General features: G+C 48.3%; 1 protein-coding gene across 3 annotated transcripts in view; it reads left to right on the forward strand.

Annotated features, from left to right (window-relative positions):
• Nucleotides 1-13,384: 13,384 nt before the first annotated feature.
• LAMA5 (laminin subunit alpha 5) overlaps nucleotides 13,385-16,875 on the forward strand; it is an 89,635-nt gene continuing 86,144 nt past the window's right edge. For all 3 annotated transcript variants that reach the window (XM_059862387.1, XM_059862388.1, XM_059862389.1), the window contains exon 1: nucleotides 13,385-13,728. In XM_059862387.1, coding sequence (XP_059718370.1) covers nucleotides 13,447-13,728 — 282 coding nt within the window. In that variant the 5' untranslated portion in view covers nucleotides 13,385-13,446. The remainder of the gene's footprint in view (nucleotides 13,729-16,875) is intronic.

Here is a 16,875-nt window from a genome sequence, read left to right on the forward strand (position 1 = left end):
CCTTTGTGGGCTGCAGAGCATCTCCCAGTGCTGCAAGCACGCATCTCCTTCCTAAACGCTGGGGCTCAGGCTCTGCTTTGAAACAATTCTTCCTCTCCCCATCAACTCGAGATGCTCAGATCTTCTATTTACTACTGCATAGCAGCTTAGTCTGGTGGTCTATCCTAGAGCAGAGCACAAGAGAAGGGCCTCATGCCCATTCCTGGCTGTGCCCAGGCAGAAAGCTGCAATCCCCCCCTGCTGCAGTGGCTGAAGGAGGGCTGGGCAGGCTCCGTGCCTGCTGAGGCTCTGAGCTGCCCACAGAAACAACAGCTGGGCAGGAGATAAAAAACACACCTGGCAGGAGAAAGGAGTGGGTGCCAGCTGCCTTTGAAGTAACTGTGAGTATCTGCACAGAGGGAGTGCTCTTTAAATTAGGATAAAGTACTAGGTGAAAGCACTATCAGGCCAGCAAGTCCCACTCTTGGTGGTTATTGGATAATTTATACAGCACTTCAAAGGTATCAGGGCTCCCTGCAAGAAAATACTGGGGGAAAATCACTCCTCAGAAAGTCTGCACTATGACCTTACAAGCATTAAATCCCCAACTCTCCCTTTTTGCTGTAACCCAGACCCCCCTTCTCTTCCAAAAAGTCTCCCAAGGTCCATTTTCCTTCCCTTCATCAGTTGCTTTATTCTCATTACATGTAAATTTATGGATTAAAGCTCTCCCTGATATTTAAGAGGATGCTGTTGTGCACCAGGGAATCAATTTCATTTTTTAGCCACCAAATATTTACAAATATTTTATTTAAAAAAAAATAATCTTGCTCCTCTTTTTTTGTTTTGTTTTGTTTTGCATGTTGGTGTTTGTGTTCTTTTAATTTTTCTTTTTTCTTTTAACCTCTCAGCTTCACGGGAAGTGGGATCTGGGTGGCTCAAGTATTTCTGCTATCAGGGCTGTAGTGTTTGCTGAAGATCAAAGGAACCTTTTCAAACATCATTGTTACCCTTAAGAGGTGGCAGCCGCATTTTAAGTAACCAACCTTTTCATCCGAGGCATGGGTGATTGAGACACACCAAATCCAGCCGAGGGGGCTGGATTTCAGCTCCTTTCTGGTCAATTTGGGCAGCCCAGCTCTCTTGTAGCCGAGCTCTGGCCGCAGCGAGCCCCCAAGGGATGCTCTGACCTTTAGTACGAATTTAGATCTGTGCTGTGACTTCTCTAAATTATGGCTGCCAGAGGTCCCGGGGTCAGCTCTCCATCATCAGAGCACTTCCAGCTCCCAGCACACTCCCAGTGTGGGAGAAGGGATGCAATTATTGATGTTGACTTAAAAAAAAAAAAAGAAAGAAAGAAAAGCTGGATGTGAACTGAATGTAAAAATGACAATCTGCTGGGGCATGTCCTTGTTTTGACTGCTGTGTATTAGAGATGCTTCTGACAAAATATAAGTGGCACCACCTATATTTCTGGTGTAGGACAACAAATGAGCTCTGAACACGTCCCACATGGTGCTTCTGCCACCTTCTAAATGGTTAAAGTAGAAGAGCTGCTCTCTTTGCTTGGATAAACAGGGTCTCTGTGTGAATAGCTTGCAACCCCCAGCCATAATCCCTCTCTGATCTCTGGTTATAAAAATGATAGATGGAATGTAAACTCCATAAAGATCAGTAATCACCAAAAGAGTAGAAAAAATATTGGGAAGAGTTGTAAGGTTTTTCTGCATTCCTGAGGAATTCTGCAGGGATTCCTTTTCCTTGGTGGGGCTTGTGCTATTCCCCAGCTCATCTCCTTTCAAACTCACTGTCTGGAGATGCTCATGGAGGATTTTCAAGTATTTCTAAAGAAGTCTGGCATGGGTTCAGTGTAACCTCGTGTAAGTGACTGCTGCTCACCCCTGGTGAAGCAGGGCAACAGGATGTGTGTACTTGTCAAAGAATTTGGGGCTTTTCTGCTGCTCAGGTCGTGTGTGGTGCTCTCAGGGAAGGAGCTCTGACTCCAGAGCAGCCCTGCTCTCTGGCAGAAGAGCAATTCTCTGTCATGCTATACATTTCAGAGTGTTCACATGGAATCCTTTCTTCCCAATCTTTTGCACACCAGGCAGAGCTTCCCAACACAGCTATTGATCTTGTGTCTCGTGCTGCACGTCTGATTTTCAGGAGTTCACAGTTTACCCTAAAATGTAACCATTTTACAGTGTACAAATGCAGATTGTAAGTCACAAAAAAAAAAAACCAAAAAAAAAAAAAAAAAACCAAAAAAAAAAAAAAACCCAAACTCAGTCCTTTAACACAGTTTGTGAAATACTCTGGGGTTAAGAAGTGTGAAAGTGGATCTTCCCAAAAATGAGATAGTTGAACTGGGTTATGTCAGCTGCAGCCTTTGAAAAATCCAGCCCACTGCATATGTGGAATATCTGCTGGATTTGAAATTAAGTTTCTACTGGTTGGTGACAGTAAGGCAGGCTGGGGAAGGGGAAAATGCACCCAACAAGAGATGGTCCCATCCTTTGGGGTGGGATGGGGTCTTGGGGTGAAGGTCCCAAGCCCAGCTGGTGCAGGTGGTTTGGTGGGACAGGGAATATCCATCAGGCACTTGTGGGGTGGCAGAAGCAGGAGTGCAGAAGCCATGCCTGGGCTGTGAGCTGAGGGATCTGGGGGGAAATGAGGAGGTTGTTTCACCTACACTTGTGCAGGGTTTTCCCAGGTACCTCCCAGCTCTGCAGGGCCCTTGGACCATGTTCAGAGCAGCTGTGTCAGGTTGAACAGCTCCAGGGACAAAGTCAGGCTTTCATTTAGGAGGAAGGTGTTTGAGGTATGCTGCCAAGATGGTGTTTTATTGCAAATTATCAATGTAAGCTGCAGCAGAGACCACCCAGACTCTTCCCTGAGAACATGGCTGTGCTTTGAAACTGCTGTGAGATTCTGTTTTCATCTTGTCCCTGCCGTGGGTACAAGCTGCTGCCATGTGCTGTTGGTGAGTCCTTTTCCTGTTCTCCTAGGAGAGTGTTTTACTTCAATATGTTTGCAGCCTGATTGTGTCTGCTTTCCAGCTGGGAAACTGGGGTGCAGGCAAGCAATCCTTCCAGGACCACGTAGGAAACTCATGAAAATCAAGGACTTAATCCAGACTCCAGATAAGCACTTAAAATATTTTGGGTTTTTTTTCTTTTTTGCTGCTGATTACTGCAGCTCATTTATCTTGCCTGACAAACTCAGCCATCCCCATTGAAAATCTGGATTTGGCTGGAGACTACTCCAGCAAAACATTTGGGATTTTGCCCTGACAAGATCTGTGAGGCTGGCTGAAACAGCACAGCTTATGCATGCTCTAAGAATTAAAAACTCTGCTTTAAGTGCATTGACCTGTCTTTCTCTCCTACAAAACAGATGGATCACTTTCAGTTCTGGCTTAATGACACTCTGCTTGGCTATTCATCATTACTCCTAATATTAGGAACTCCTGCCTTAAATCAGCAAGAGCTGGATGTGCCTTTCAGCAGCTTGCAGTGCTTACCTGTGTTAACAGCCTCACACAGAAATAGCTGTGCTTCCACATGCCTGACTGGTGCAGTCTCACAGGGAGGGCTATTCCTTAAATGGGTTAGGAGAGCTTAAAACAACAAACTGTAAAAGAATTGTTTACCCCCCTTTTTATAGCTGGGTCAGTTCACAACCTGGCTCCACAACGGCTCTGTTGGCACAAGCAGAAGGGGAAGAAGGGTGAGCACTGATTGTGTCAGTGCTGCTGCCAAGCACAACATGTTGTGAAGCCACAGCCTCAGTCCCTCCTGTGTGGGGAGCAGGTCCCCTCCACTCCCTGCAGCCCCAAACACCATCCACAAACAGCAAAGGGACTCTGACACTTCCTCTCCCAGAGCCAGCGAGGGCCTGCAATAACAAGGGGTTGATAAACACCCCAAAGCACTTACTCTGCTTTTTCAGGGAGCTGCAGGCCAGGGAACAGCCAGAGAGACATAAAAGAGCAGAAGCAGAGTAGAATGTAATTAACTTTAAACCCTGTGAAGCTCCTGCTGCTGTGTGTGGCAGGCTCACTCTGGAGCACAGTTGGGTTTGGGGCAAGTTCTAATCTTGGTGTCAAGTCAAGGCTTGTCCAGAGAAAGTGTGCGTGCCTTTATTAGCATGCAAATCACATATCCTCCCTATTACACTGTCTGTGCATCCCTCCCTCTAGAGCTGTTTAGTAGAAGCAGGCAAGAACTGATTAAATTGCTTTATTCACCCTTGGAGTGCAGAGCCCAGGGCAGGAATGCCAACGGGCACACGCCCGTGCCCTCTCTGCTGCCACGAGGAGTGTGGCAGGCCTGACCTTCACCTCATTAGGCAAGGAATAAATCCCCTGCCATGAAGATGAGGATGTCAGGCACTATATGCATAAATCACATGAGGAGTTTCCAAATGGCTTTCATCTTGGGAGTCCTTATGAGTTCAGAGCTATGGATCAATCCAGAGTGGATACCTTTCAGCAGTAATTCCACATCTGAAGTTCTTTAATGATGTGTCTCCTTTAAATAAGATTCTAAAAGCCCAAGCCAGCTGAAATGGTAGCACACAATCAAGTTAATTACTTTAATTACTATGAAATTATCAGACAGCGTATTTGTAATTTTAATCTCCTAATCCACAAAGTGCCTTTTTCCTTTTAGTGCTCCTAAAGAAAGTAAAATAGCTTTTGGTTTCCTTGCCAGCTTTTCAAGGATCTTTGAAAACTGAGAAGAAACCTCCCACAAATAGCCTGGCTGTGATTATGAGGTTTCTTTTTTCGTTATTTAAAATATCATCCTCTATATGAATGCAAAGCATTTAAAAGCAGTAATAGGATCTATCCCAGCAACCAGGCATTTGAGTTTGAGATTTCTTGGGTTACTTGGGCTGTACAAAGGTAATGCACAACATAAACCTTCCCTAAAGTGCTGAGGAAATTGGAGCTTATGGCAAGGGAAAACCAGTAGCCAAAGAAGGAGCCCAGGGCTGCTCTCTGCTGTGTTTCCAGCTGCCTTGTTTGAAGTGCTAGGGCTGCAAAACTGCACTCAAAGGTCTGCACTGAAGGACCCCAGAGTGCTTCCCCCTGGTATGAAAAAGGGTTCCTGACCTCCAGGCCTGCAGCCACCCTGCACTTCAGCTCATCCTCTGGGACAATCCCAGATTCTCCAGTGTATCAAGGCTGTTTGTACAGAAACATCCCTCTGCAAGCTCCTGAACTCCCAGCCTGGAGAGCCCTGAGATGAGAGTTGGCCATGGCCCTTCCATTCACCAGCCCTTGGAGCTGAGTTCAGGGCTCATTGTGCTCCTGAACTGTGTAAATCCTGACACACCAGCAGTTCTTGTGCTTGCTGTTTGATCTCCTGGAAGGGGAAGAGGCTGGGCAGAATTTGTGGGATTTTCACTGAAGTCTATTGGATTTATGGGGTCCAAGCAGGGCTTAGCTGTTAAATCCATTTTTTACAAACTTCAAAATGCAACTACATTGCATGGTTGAGCATCTTACAGCTTTTATTCTTATCATACCCCTGTGACTGCTACTCCTTTTCATTTTGAGTTGATGTAAAGAGGGAAAGAAGAAGTTCAGTGATGTGCCCAAGGTCATGCAGGGAAGCAGTAGTGAAGGGACTTGAGCCTCAGGAATAATTTCAGCTCTTGGCTGTGGCACCATCTCTCTCTGTGATGTCTGAAACAGGCTCAAAGCTCTTCTATTGTGGAGAAAGCACCTATTTTCCTATTTGTTACCTCTTCCTACAGGAGGGAATTATTTTTAAGCACAAAACAGCTGGCTGTTCCTATTAAGCTACTGTAGGAATGATCTGCATGGAAAAAAAAAAAAACCCTCAGATGCTTTCCCAAATAGGAAGTCATTTAGATTTCAGATTAATGGCTGTGACAATAGAAATAAATATAATCTTTTCCTGATATGGAGCCCAAACCATGGGTTCTTCTTATCGATGGTGGACACAGGTGTGAAATGTGTCTTGTGCTGCACACAGGGAGCACACACTAAAGAAAGGCACAAATATCCCTTCTGTGCACAGCTCCCAGCCTGTGGGGAGCATTTAGTGTGGGAGTCAGCTGGTGCTGGTGACTGCTGACAACTCTTACTCTTGCAAGCCTTCCTCTTGTGCAGGCACTCTGCCTGATCCTGCTCAGGGAAATGAATCCTTCCCCAGAAATAAGAGCAAGAGTGAGAGGCAGGGAGGATCAGGGCACTCACTGAGTTATTCTCTCTGGGACCTGTAAATCCTCAATCCTGGCTGTGAAAGGAGCTTCACAAAATGAAAATTAAGGCTTGGGGTGGACAGCAGGGATGGAGGGAGCCAGCACAAGGAGCAAGCCCAGGTCTGGGGCAGGGATGGCACTCCAGGCTGTCAGGTGCAGTCTACAAGGGAACTGGAGCTGAAGTTTCTCCTGCTGTCAATGCCCTGGGGATGAGATGGGGACAGCCTTCATGGGGACAGCAGGGCTGTAATCCAGGGCTTTCTTCACAGGGATCTGCCCAAACAGAGAATTTCTGTTCTGTGCAAGCCTTAAGCTGTACATGGTCAGCAGCACGACCTGAACACTCAGACAGCAAGTGGGGAGCAGTGTGCCTGCAGTGCCAGGGAGCCTGGGAGGGACAGGAGGGGAGAGGCTTGCTCAGATCTGGATTTTGTGGCAGAAGGGCCACTGAGATGTGTGCATGGAGCATTTCTTACTTTGCATTGCATGAAGGCCCTCAGCATTCCCCACGAGTTCTGCTCTCTAATAAGGTTAACAGCATAAAGAAAATGTTACCAAATGCATTCTAACAGATGACTGCAATTTGCACTCAGCTGTTAAGCTGCTGGCTTTTCTGTCTTAGAAACTGCAGGATGGGAAAGCCCAGCCTGTGTTATTGAGAGGGGTGAGATGAAAGTGAGGAGCTGCAGAGTGAAGCTCCACAAATTTCTCTTGCACTTGGTCAAACTACAAATAATCAGATTAAGCCATAACTGTATAAATGGGGCTTGAGTGTGTTTGCTCTGCTGACTTGGTCATGCATTCAGGACGTTCAGACTGGTGTAACTGCAGCCCAGGAGGTATTAGTCATGCTGGGAGGACTTCAGTGAATATTAGAGGGCTTCATCTGGGCAGTTACCAAGGCAACCCTTGCTAATATTTCATTACAATGCTCCTGCCCTCTGCAAGTCCCATGGATTAGGACTGGGAATCTCAGAAAGAAGAGTTGATTGTCAATATTGTGCTTGGATTGAATGTATCCCAGAGGGGAAAAAAAAAAAAAAAAGGTGAAGCATTTCCCTTAGGCAGAGCCACAATGCACAGCTGGAGCTAAACTCTGGCATCCAGCACTGCCTTGTGCCCTGAGGAGAGTCCAAATAATCTCCCTCTTTCCAGCTGTGAAATAGATGGAAAATGCAGGTATGAACTCATCCTCACTGGTGTGGAGGTGCAGAGCAGCAGAGCTGTGCCAGCTCCCATTCAGAGGGGCTGCAGCACAACCAGGACAGGCTGGTGCCTCAAACTGGGGGACAGGGCCACTCTCACACCTCAGGGCTGTGGCTGTCACTGCTGTGTTTGCTGGCTCTGTGCACCTTCCCTAACTGTGTTCCTTGTCACTGATTCCCTTGGGGAGCCACAGCCACTGTGTGTTGGACTGGGCATCCTGTTCTTCTGGGAAAACATGAAAATAAAAGGGCATCTGCTGGTGTGGGATATTGCTTGAGATGTTCTTTCCTCTGGGCCAGCAGCAGGGGTCTGTTGCTTGTTCCTAATTACACTTTTCATTAGCTGTGTATTATTTCTCGTTAATTAAACAGGATTTAATAGGAAAATGGCAATACAACTATCCTGTATGACAGAGATTAGAAGTGCTACTGGGTTTTTATCTGCTACCAGTAATTTCAACCTAGTTTTTGAAAAACTGGATTTGGTGTTGGTGGAAGCCAACAAGGGTATGTCATGACCCCATGCCTGAAGAGTATTTATGTGCACATAGCCACAGGGCACAGAATCAACCCCAGATGAAGTAATCTGTGGGAGGATGAACTTCCAGGCATTCAAAGAAGTTACAGTGACATAGCAGGAGAAGTCCTATTCTCTGAGTCAGGCTTGAGTCAGTTTCCCATTTGCAGTGCTGGATGTGTCCCACCTTTCAGACAAGGAGCAAATGCACGTTCTGTCTGTGTGTCTGCAGTTTGCCCCCAGTGCTCTGGCACACTCGAGGGAGTGTGTAACCCCAGCATTGCTCTGGTTTTCACCCTGAGCACATTCAATCATCCCCCTGCTTCCTCCATGGATTCAACTTGACACAGAGCTCTTGGTCCTCCCGCAGTGCTGAACAAGCACCAAAGCTCACCCCAGGAGTAGCTGCACTTTTCTGGTGGGTGAACTGATCTCTGTTGACATGTCAGCTCGTTAAATCTGCAGGGCCCTTCTGGCTGAAGGCAGGGCTGTGTGGCACATTTAAAGCATGATTTAGTTATTAACAGAAAAGCAGCTGTGCTCCTGTTTGAGCTGTGCAAAGAAACACACACAGCTAGTGATGACCCAGCCCCGAGCGTGCCTAGGAGACAGCACTTACGTGTGTTTTCCATGTGCCCCAGGATAATACAGAGTTCAGGCTTTAAAAGAAAGTATTTGGGTCCTTGCCAGGTAGACAGACAGTATGAATGAAACACCTGTTCTGGCTTTGGGAGGGTTTTGGAACCATTTGATTACGGGAAAGGTACAGGCTGACCTTAAAGGGAGTTGAATTCTCTGGTGTAGAGTAACATGTCCTGCTACATTATGAATCTTCTTGATCTCTTGGTGAAAATGTTCACAGCAGACAAAACACAGATATCTGCTGCTTTTGGTTTTAACTAAAAGGTGATGCTTGGGCATGGCAAATTGACCAGCTCTCTCTCAAAACAGTCTTTTTCAATTTTGAATAAATGTTAAAGGAGGAACACTATACAGGAAACAAAGATAAAACACATTAAAGTAATTCTACTGAGAGAGGAAAAATAACTGTTCATTCCAGATGCCTCCTAATCTGGTTCTTGCCAATCCTCCTTGGTACTTGGCACTTTTAGGGGGCTGCATTTTCACATGGTGTAATTCAATTCCAAAAAAGATATAAAGAATTATGTCTTTCCTAGAGTTGCTTCCTATTGAATCACCTTATCACTCTGGTCTGGTTTGTTCAGTCTTAACTATTTCTGTCAACGTGGCAAAACCAGCTTTCATAAAAGCAGACTACAGCAGATGGTAGAGTGATGAGTTTGGTCATTCCCTCTGGCTTTTGGCTTCATATGTTCATAAGAACCAGTCTGAGAAACCAAGTCAGGTCCTGGTCAAATTCCTCATGCCTTCAACAAAACTCTCCAGTCCTTTCCCACTGCAGATTCAAGCTGTGCCCCAGCTGCCCCGATGCAGAAGGGTTTAAAAAGCTGTAATTGAGCTGTCAGTTTGAAGAACAAACAGGGGAAATGTACTTTAGGTCTCTGTTTGGGGCTGTTTGCAGAACTGTCTGTATGTGCATGCGTGGGGGTCTGTGTGAACAGGAGGGGAGCTCCTTTCTGAGCCTCTGTGAACTCAGCAAACCCCTGCAAACCTCACATGGGACCTGCTGATGCCTTTTGTGGGTTTGTTTTACAACCATCTCAGGTAGAGCCTGTGGAGACTGTAAAATCATAAAGCTGGAGATGTGCTTGAAGGATATTGATTGCACTTCTGGTTTGTGTTAGTCAACTCCAGCTCATGCAGAATTAGTTCTTAGCTCCTGGTGGCTGCTCCTGACACACTTGAGTCAAGGCACAACACCCTTATAAATGATGAGCTTGGTGTGGAGTTCTGGGGTCAGCACAGAGCACAGCTCAGGAGACATCCTCCTTCACACAGCCTGCAGCAGGGTAGCAGGAAAGTGATTCAATCTTCCCTGAGATAGCGTGTTCCTGACCCTACACCATACAAGAACCATATGCTCACTTATTTCCCTTGGCTCAGGCCCTGCTCTCAGTGATGGCTCTGGCTGTGGTGGTGCCTTGGTAGGAAATATTGCAAGGAAATGGGTCTTTCTCCGTTGGCCATATGTTGCTTTTCTTGGAGTGAAAGAACTCCTTACATTTCTCTGTGTAATAGACAAGATAAAACCAGAGAATTTCTTCACAGGAAGCAGAATGTGTCTGTGTCACTGCTGAATTACTTGCTCCTGGCTGTGGGATGCTTCCCTGTGCTCCTGCTGTAGGTTAAAAGGCTCTGTATAGACAGGAAAACTCCCACTTGTAACTTGCAGAATCTTTGTTCAGATTTAGGAACTGGGTTCCCTCACCGAGATAAGTTGTTTGGAGCCCATACATTGAATTTGTTCTCAGATTTCTTTTAAGCTCTTCCTGTCCCTCCATGCCCCCAAACTCCTTCTGCCACTCTACAGCTTGCTTGAAGAAAGAGCTTGTGGTTTCTGGTGGCAGCTTTGGGCAAGCTCCTCATGGTCCTGCAGTTTTTAGGGAGGCAAAAGTAAAACCTTCAGTGGAACTGGGATGCCTTTAGCAGGTGCAGATGGATAACAGCGTGGCTGAGGTCGTGTTACTACATGTAGGCTCACAGAAGACTGGAGCAGGAATGCTACAGGCTGGATTCTTTTTTTCCAGTTCTCTCTGCATTCACTGGTCGTGGTTTGGGTTTAAAATGAAAAGTCTCTTCTGCTTCAACACCTCTTGTTTGAGAGCATGTCACTGTGACCAGCCTTGTGAAGCCAAGCCAAGAAGCACCAGTGCGAGGCTCGAGGAACCAGTAAAACTCAAAGAGGGATCAGAGCAGTAAAGGAATGGCAAATGTCCAGGGATGTTGAAATTTATGCTTAGAAAAAGCTCTTAAATGGAAGAAAGGCTTCACTACTCAAGCAAAGTTCTAGCTGTTATAAATCAGGCAATGTCTTTTCTGGGAGCAGAGTATTCCTCAGCCACCCGTGGGGGTTTGCACTGGAAAAGTTTGCTGCTGGTGATTCTCAGGTGAGGTGTTAGACCAGATGGGACTTGTGTCCAAATCAGTAAACATGACTTTCTTTCTTGAGTGTGGCTGAAAAGAGATGGCATCAGGGAAGGAGTTCAAGTTGTTAACCTCAACTTTTTGGTTAACCTCTAAATTGAATGTTTAGCAATGTTAGAAACCCTCTGTCTTTTTCTTCCTGTGCTGGAAAAAGATCTCCAGAATGCTCTGTCTTTAAACTATTTCCATTGCTTCTTGGAAAACTTCAGATCCCCACAGTTACAGGTAGCCTAAGTATGATTTCAGTCTTTAAACTGTCTTTGACTCTGCAGTCAACTGGAGGCCAGTTCAGACTGCAGAAGGGTCATTTTTTCTGCCTGGTGCTCTTGAGTCTGTGCCACAAAACCCACGTGCTAACTGTGATTTCACTTTCCTTAATTGCATTTTGGAAGGGAGATTAATTATATTACCACTAGAGGGATTACAGATATTAGACTGGCCCAAGTGTTTTGCCCTGAAACTCTTGTGGGGGTGGGAGAAAGTTATTTTCCTAATCTGTGCCCTGCTTTCCTTGTTAACTCTTTTTACGTATTTACAGGTGCCATGGGGTGTAAGTAGCTAATTAAATATGGTATTTGATAAAGTTGAAGGAAGTTTTAATTCCTGTCCTGTGGAGTATTGGTCTCCCCCACATAAACATGTTAGTTAACGATTACTGCAGAGCAGAAATATTTTCAAAGGTGGCTGTTCCCAGCGGAACCTACTCATTTTCAAGCACGGTTTAAAGGGCAAAGACTGTCCGTTCTCTTGATAAGAATTTGTTTTTAAAGGTTCTATTTAGCTTTTAAGGGATACATTCATCCGCTTGGAGATAAGATCTTGCATTAAGTAGGGAAACCAGGGGAAAGGTCTCCAAAGAGACGGGCGAGCAGGAAGGGGTTAAAAGATGTCTGAAAGCGCTTTAGGAAATCTTTCTAACTGAATGGGTTTGGCGGCCGTGCTTCAGTGCTTCCTCACCATGTGGAACCAGGCACCTCTCACCGCCCTGCGCTCTCAAATCCTGATGTCATGACAATGTGATCCCCGGGAAACAGCTGGCACTGGATGCTCCCGATGGCGTGGGGCAGTAAAGGAATGGCAAAAATGGCAAATCCTCCCCCTCCCGATGCTCGGAGCCACCAGCAGCACCTGGCTGGAGGGCTGCCAGTGCCCCACTGCCTGCGGAACCCCGTGGAAACCTGACAATAAATCCATATATACATTTATATGCATTCACTGTGCTCCACACACAGCAGGAGGGATCTTTCAAAAGCCCCCGAAAGTGCTGAAATCAGGGTAATTGCAGAGCCTGGCTGGTACACGCCATGTGGAATTTCAGTTCGTGGAGCTATAGATTTGAGCCACAGGCATCACAATGTAGGGTTTGTTTGTTTGTTTGTTTGTTTTCTTTTTAAAGCTTTTCATACTTAAGACAGTAGCTTTTCCAAGAGGACTGGCACCTCCTAGGCTGTCCACAGAAAATAAGAAACAAAGAGGATGATGCGATGCAAAGAGAAATGCCCAGCAGCAGCCTGTGAAGACCTGGGCAGGCTTTAGAGCTTGTTTTGCTTCCTGTGGGGTTCAAATACTGCAGCAATCCAACTGTTTGGAGCCCAGACCTGGTCTCTTGGTACGTCCTACTTTAAAGATGCAGTCTTGTCCACTCCAGCACAACATTTCATGTGTATTATTTAATTCTTGGATTTTAAAACAGTCTGTGTTTGCCAGAAAATCAAAGCAGTGGTTTGATGAGTTAATTTATGTGTTGCTCTGTATTTATGTTCAGGTTTTTATCTGTAAAGTGTCTTCCCCCCAGCAGCATATAAAGAGCTGACGGTGCATGTGTCACACCACGGAGGGATTGTCCACGGGCAGCCAGGGGATGGGAGAAAGTTGGGCTATCGCTGAGCTGCTTCCTTCCCCCTTAGGTGAGAAGGTAAAGTCATTTCCCCAAAGCCATCCTTTCCGGGGAAAGTGGAAGTAAAATTTTCACTGCCCAAATTAAATGAGAACCCACAGCATACCCCGAGGAGCGCGAACTGGGTTTGGTCAAGCCCAGTTCCCCTGTTTTGTTAATCAGTAATCGAGTTTTTCCTGTAGATAACCCGATCTATCGCTTAATGGAGTTTACCGTACTAAAACCCCAGCGAGCCGCCGCGGGCAGCGCAGCCCCGCAGACACAATGGGCACATTGTTCCCTGGGGAGGGGGCGGCATCCTTCACCCCTCTCGGCCTCCCCTCGCTCCGCCGGGGCCGGGGGGTTCCCGGGGCGGCAAAGGGTTAACCGGGGCGGCGGGGCCGGGGGGTTCCCGAGGCGGCAAAGGGTTAATCGGGGCGGCGGGGCCGCCCGGCCCCTCCCCGCAGCCGGGGCTGAAGTAGCGCGGCGGCGGCGGAGAGGGGCAGAGCCGAGCGGAGCCGGGCCAGCGGAGCCGGTGCCGCAGCGCTGCCCGGCCCCGCCGAGCGAAGATGGCGAAGGCGGCGGAGCGGGGCGGTGCGCGGCTCCTGCTCCTGCTGCCCCTGCTGCTGCTGCCCGCCGCCGCCCGGCCGCCCGCCTCCTTCCCCAGCGATGTGAACGGGCACAGCCTCCACCCGCCCTACTTCAACCTGGCCGAGGGCACCCGCATCTCCGCCACCGCCACCTGCGGCGAGGAGGCGGCGGGCGCCGGCAGCCGGCGCGCCGTGGAGGATCTGTACTGCAAGCTGGTGGGCGGCCCGGTGGCCGGGGGGGACCCCAACCAGACCATCCAGGTACGGCCGGGCCGGGGGACGAGGGCACGGAGCCCGGCCGGGGTGCGCTCGGATGCGAGCCCCCCTTTGTGCGCCCCCGGTGCCGCCGCCGAGGGCAGCGGGGCTGGGCGGGCAGGGCCCCGCTCCCCGCGGGTGTCCGCACGCATCCCCCGGGCGGAGCACCGCGGCTGGGTCGGTGCTGGGGGCTCTGGTTGTGGAACAACCAGCGAGGGCTGGTCCCGGGGCATCCCCCGGAGCAGCGGGGCTGGGGGCACGCACGTGTTCGGGCTCTCTTCTCGCCCTGCCAGGAGTTGCTCGCATGGAACGCGGCTCGCTGGGGTCGTGGGGCGTTCTTTATAAAGTTCTGGGTTCTTTGTGTTTATAAAATCCCGGGCAAACCAGCCCCTAAGTTCCCTTTGGTAGTCAGGGAATCGTTACGGTGCATGTGATAGTGATTACTTTGGTGCGTCTTGAACTGATAATATTTACATTGATGTGTTTTAGCTCCGTGCCTTCGGCGGGGCATTGGGATGAGCAGAGGGGAAAGTAACAAGAGTGGATTTTACAGGCGAATGTCAGGTGATTTATCTCAGGGGTCCCATTTTAAGCTGCCCAGAGGGAGCTTGCAGCCAGGAATGTGGACAGTAAAAGCTGCAGTGCAGTGTTACAGCCATGGCTCCCTTGAAGGGAGGAAAGAACAGTTGTAAAGGGGCTTGTAAAACACCAGGTTTAGTTGCAGGAACTCCAGACGCAGTGTCCCCCCGAGGGCAGCCCAAGCCGGGAAGAGCAGCTCTGATTTGAAATGCTCCTGCAGCCTGAAGCCAGCCATGGAGCCACCAGCTGCTGCTCGGCGTTTTCTGCGTGCTGCTTGTGAGAGCCGTGGTGCCACTCACCTGTTGCAGGGGAGCAGTGCTGTTGTCCCTGTTGTACAAGGAATACTGTTAATTTCTCGGACCGAGCCTTTCTCAGCCTTTTCGGCTTTGTTACAAGATCGTCTCTGAAGCATTTTTCTCATTCTGGCCCACATTCTCCTGAGTTAGTGCTGCACTAGGAATTTCCCAGCTATTGTGTGGTTATGACAGGGAATTTTGCTGGCTGTGTAGTATAAATGGTTGAAGATGTCACTGGATGGCAAAAACCTGACGTATCCTCCTGCGAGCTTTGCCACCTTTTAAAGCCATGTGTCACTTCACTGCACTGTAAAAAAGAAAAAGTTTTGCCTGAAGTCCCAGTAGTAGCAGGCTTACAGGGACCTCGATGTAGTAATTGTGCCTCCAGTGAGGCAGAGGAGTAAGGAAAGGTGAGGAAGTAACTGCTGCTCTGTGCGCGTGCAAACAAATGTGTGAACGATGTGCCAAACAAAATGGGGAGGATAAGGCTGCTTGGAAAAGCTGGCAAATGTGGGTGTGCATTTATCACTCCACGTGTGTCCATCTGTGCTCTGGCCACCCTGCTAGCTCAGCATGACACGCAGTATTAAGGATGCTGCTGACTGAAATAAACCCTTCAGGCTGTACCAGCTCTGGGGGCAGCCCCAGCATCCCCCCAGTGCCAAACACAACTCCTGAGATGTGGAATTCTGCAGCGACCCCCTCCTGTTCCCTGTGCAGCTCTGGCACAGGGGGGCTTTGATCTGAGCACCACTTCCCAGGCCAGCGGGCTTCACTCAGTCTGAAAGCTTTAGAAAATTCCTTTTGTAGTGGCTCCTTTCCATGACCACAGGCAGCACCTAAGAGGGAGGGGAGGAAACAGGAGGCCTCAGAGCAGAGGTCAGAGTTCCCAATTCATCCCCTTTAGGGGTCTTGGCACCACCGGGTGACTAAAGCAAGGAGGGAGGTGGGAGGGAAGTGTTCAATTTGAGCAGACTGAAACAGCAATAATGAACTCCACATGCATGCCCTCACTGCCTGCGTGTCCCACCAGCCCAGAGCCCCTGCCCTCCTCCATTCACCTGCTCATTACTGTGTGATGTGCTGTGGCATAAGGAGTTTTCATCAGGAATACTGGAGAAATGCCACTTGGGACCCTGCAAGAGACATCCACGTGCTGTGGTGGTGAAGGGACATTTGCTTGGTTAAAGACCTGGGATAAACATTAATATAGTTGTCTAATAAATTAGTTGAGTCAGTTCTCTGTTTTCTGCTGGTTTAATTTGACATTACAGAAGGCTTCAGAAAAGGGAGTTCACTGACTTTTAAACATGGTGGTCTTAAAATGTCAATAATCATTAAGTTTTCTGAAGTAAACTGCCTTAAAGACACTTGCAGTGCTTTTGGCACAGCTTGTGGGAAGGCTGTAAACCTTTTCAAGGAGTTTCCTTTGCTTTATTCAGGGCTTTTTGGCAGAAGAGTGCATTTCCAACTGTGGGGGGCTTTTCAGTCTGGAAGGATGTGAGGCACAGCAGCGCTGAGGTGTGCTGAAAGAGACTTGCCTTGGAGCTTTGCTTCCCTTGTCACATGCACTCCTCAGTGTGGGTCAGCCCTCCCTTAGTGATAATGTCTGGAGGATAAGGCAGAAGAGAGTGGTTTTTTTTTTTTTGTTTAAGCTTTACTGGAGGTGCTGTCTTCCAAGACAGACAAGTCTGCAAAGGCAGAGAGAGCTGTGTGCTCATGTTCCCCATCCCACCCTGTGCCTGGGGGCTGTTCCAGAGCCAGCAGGGATGGTGCACTGCTCCTCAGGGTGGGGCAGGGCTGTAGATTATTATTTCAGATTAGGATTGTAGCAGTGAGGCAGGTTACTGGCATTAATTAAAGCAATTACAGACCTCACAATTTAAGAATGTACAATAAATTTGACTGATTTCAAGGCAGTGCTGCTTGTGCCTTCCTCAGAAGCCTGTTCACAGCACTGAGCTGCAGCCCTGAGCTGTCCTTGCCCGAGCAGTGTGGGCACTGACCACAGCTCTGGCCCTCTCACTCTTCCAGGTGTTGATAACAGGTGGAATCTGAAGCTGTTTCATCCCTGAATATCTCAGAATTAAGTGTCACCATTTGTGCTGGTGCCTCTTTATCCCATGTCCTGTCTGGTGGTGGCAGAAGGAATCTGGCTCAGCCTAGGGCTCTCAGTGCTCCAGGTGACAATTGCTGCTGTGCCTCTCTGTAGGTGTCTCTTCTGTGTTTGCACCTATGATAGTGCTGGATTTCAGTGGTTTAACTGGGGCTGAAAACA

This window comes from Haemorhous mexicanus, chromosome 18 (assembly GCF_027477595.1).
Source record: "Haemorhous mexicanus isolate bHaeMex1 chromosome 18, bHaeMex1.pri, whole genome shotgun sequence".
Lineage (NCBI taxonomy): Eukaryota > Metazoa > Chordata > Aves > Passeriformes > Fringillidae > Haemorhous > Haemorhous mexicanus.